Source organism: Oncorhynchus mykiss, chromosome 17, assembly GCF_013265735.2.
Source record: "Oncorhynchus mykiss isolate Arlee chromosome 17, USDA_OmykA_1.1, whole genome shotgun sequence".
NCBI classification, from domain to species: domain Eukaryota; kingdom Metazoa; phylum Chordata; class Actinopteri; order Salmoniformes; family Salmonidae; genus Oncorhynchus; species Oncorhynchus mykiss.
The window spans coordinates 20,060,916-20,064,033 of record NC_048581.1 but is presented as its reverse complement, the minus strand read 5'-3'; the positions used below and the strand labels follow the sequence as shown (position 1 = coordinate 20,064,033).

Genomic DNA, 3,118 nt, shown 5'->3' with positions numbered 1-3,118 from the left:
CAGTCTGAACAGACTGGGAATTAACATTGTTCCTTTGATTACAGCTGCTAGGCTATGTTCAAAATGGAACGCTATTCCTTATACAGTGTGCTACTTCTGAAATGACACACTATATTCCCTGTCCTCACACTGAAGCAGTGTCTTTCAGCTCTTTCATGAACAATGATCAGTCTCACTTCTTTCTCCCGATCCCATTGTCTGTGTTCTCTCCCTAGCTATGAACTTAAGGCATTATTATTATTTTCATCAGAAGTAACACTGCTCTGTGTGTGTGTGTGTGTGTGTGTGTGTGTGTGTGTGTGTATGTGTGTGTGTGTTTGTGTGCGTGTGACCACGTATACTATTGTGATGCTGTCATCTCAGAGTTGACCTTCATATAAGAGTTCAGAAACCATGACAATGGTCATTGGGAGATGTTTATTCTTTAACATAACTATGGTAACCCATTCTCCCAGTTGTAGCTTGATATCATATGAAATGGCCGTGTGTTTCAATAACAATGAATAGAACACACCAAGGTGGCTCAGAAAGAGACAATTATTTCAACATCATATCATAAAATACTACATATAGTATCATACTCCTGGCCACGTTTATCCAATATTGTGATTCAAACATTCACAAAACTGTAGAAAAACATTGGTTGAATGAACGTGGCTGGAATGGTTGAGCTTTTTTAAAGTCTGTATTCACAGGATAGTTTGTTTCCAAGCTGTGGTGTGGCGTAGTGCTGCCGACCTTTTGGAAAAACAACATTTTGATGCTTTTAGTGGGTTTTAGTCTTTCCCCAAAAAGCCTTTGCAACATAAAACATGTAGATGTTTTGTCACAGGTACATTATTTGTTTAAAGCCACGGATCCGACCATGCACGATAACAATTTATATTTTTAAAAAAAACATACAAACAACCAAAAAGTCCCAAGTCTAATCATACCATTCTACGGTTATCCCTGCAGAGGATCTTTTTAAAAGATCTTCGGAAGTCATTGTTGAAGATTGTATAGATAATGGGATTGGCTGAACTGTTACAGTAGCCGAACCAGAAGAAGAATTTAAACAGTGTGTCAGGTATGTAACACGAGTCACAGAGCGCCGTCAGAGTGTAGGTAAAGAAGAAGGGGAACCAGCAAACAACAAAAACTCCAATGACCACAGCCAAGACGAAGGTGAAACGTTTCTCCCTGTTCTGTCTCCCCTTCCATCGACTCCCCTTAGAGCTCTGTCTCACCACCAGTTTAGGCAGCGCCGGGTGGTCCACTCCTGGTTTGATCTGGCTCAGTTTGGTTTTAGCCGTGTGTTTCTTCTTCTTGATAGAACAGGGGTTGTTGACCTGGTGGTCAGACGATGAGGAGTCCTCCATGTCCACGCCGTTTATCTCCCCTTCTTTCTCGTCCTCTCCTCTGTGTTCATCCCCCTCTCTGTCTCCTTGCTCTCCGTTGAGCTTCTCGTGACAAGCGTGTTGGTCACCTCCGACTCCCCCAGCTCCGTTCTCCTTCTTGCCCGTCACCGGCGACACTGAGGCCGCCATTTTGGGTTTCCGGTCGCCCGGTGGTACCCGCGTCCGTTTCTTAGCGATCTGATAGATCCGGATGTAAACGAGGATCATGATGATGCAGGGCACGAAGAACGAGCCGATACTGGACGAGATCATGTACCACTTGTCTTCGTTGATCTTACACACCGGCCCCTCCTCTTTATCGCTCTCCTTCTCCATGCTGATGAGGGGCGGGAACGAGATCACCGCGGCGATGACCCACACGATGACGATGATGCACTTGATCCTGCGCGGTGTCCGTTTCAGGTTGTACTCGATGGCCTTGGTGATTGACCAGTACCTGTCCAGACTAATGGCACACAGATGGGCGATGGATGCCGTACAGAAGAGAACGTCCAGTGCAAGGTAGATCTCGCACCAGACTTTACCAAAGTACCAGTAGCCCATGAGTTCGTTGGCCAGGGAGAAGGGAATGACCAGGGTCGCAACCAAAATGTCCGCCGACGCCAACGAAACCAGGAAGAGGTTCTGAGGGGCCTTCAGGGCCCGGCTAGTAAACACAGCGATGACCACTAAGACGTTGCCGAAGACTGTCAATAGGATGAGCATCCCGACCAGGATCGTTAGGGGCAACGAGATCTGGAGGCTATAGGGCGGACCCCAAAGGATGGTCTCATTGGTCATGTTGCTCATGATGGTCGTGCTTGTAAGAGTCTCATTGGTCACGTTCGTCATGTTATCCCACCCCGCCATTGATTCTCCTTAGATCCTCAGGGATCCAATCATGTAAGGTCAGCAAATGTCATCCAGGAGACCATGTAGTTTGCAACTGGAAGACTGGAAAGTGAGGGTGTGGGACTCTTCAGTGTTTTAGTTATTTTTCGCTCCATTGCATGTTGGTCGATCAAGAACAGTTTAGGTTGAATACAGCTGATTGTCACTTCATCTGAAAAATAGGAGGTGCAGAAGTAAGAATTTTAGCAGGAACTGGAGATGCCTTAACTGTCAATTTACACAAATACAACATAACTCTATAGTTATACTTTCCAAGAATATAGCAGGTACACACTAAATATAACTCTTACCTCAAGCATTGTGCTGTGTCACTTGGGTCCTTTTGAGTAGCCGACAATAGAATGGACAGTGAGCAACTTCTTCATGCAGGTCAGTTACCCGAATCCGCTGGCTTCTCACGCATCTCTTCTGTGTTCCATGGACGAGCGCGAGCTAAGGTTTCACAGTCAGTTTTCCTCTGCACAGCTCTGTATCTAAGTCTGTCTCAATAGCTGAGAGCTAATAGATCCGTAATCACGTTATCCTGTGGCTGCTGCTCCTGCTGCCGCTGTCGGTTCTATCAGTGGAGACTATCGCCCTACTATGCTACTGTTGGCCGCTCCAAACTCAGTTCTGCCACGCCCTCTATTTATAACCCCAACCTCCCAGAACTGGGTTGCTATAGCAGCACCCGGAGCCTACACCACGTGGAAATTAAACACAGGCTTTTTATTTACTTGGCGCGCGCCAACTCCATTCCGTTCACGAACCAACCCATTTCAAGCACCATTTATTGTCCCACCAACCATTATAAAACTGTTAAAACGATATAGAAAAAACGAAAGGGG

At 46.0% G+C, this 3,118-nt stretch overlaps 1 protein-coding gene across 1 annotated transcript; it reads right to left on the bottom strand.

Moving 5' to 3' along the window:
- Positions 1-401: 401 nt before the first annotated feature.
- On the bottom strand, positions 402-2,887 carry LOC110485625 (alpha-2A adrenergic receptor-like). Its single transcript, XM_021556728.2, has 2 exons — positions 2,582-2,887; positions 402-2,442 (listed from the first exon to the last, which is right to left on the bottom strand). Exon 2 carries the CDS (start codon positions 2,247-2,249, stop codon positions 930-932), a length of 1,320 nt encoding a protein of 439 aa, XP_021412403.1. The 5' UTR covers positions 2,250-2,442; positions 2,582-2,887; the 3' UTR covers positions 402-929.
- Between the last annotated feature and the right edge of the window lie 231 nt (positions 2,888-3,118).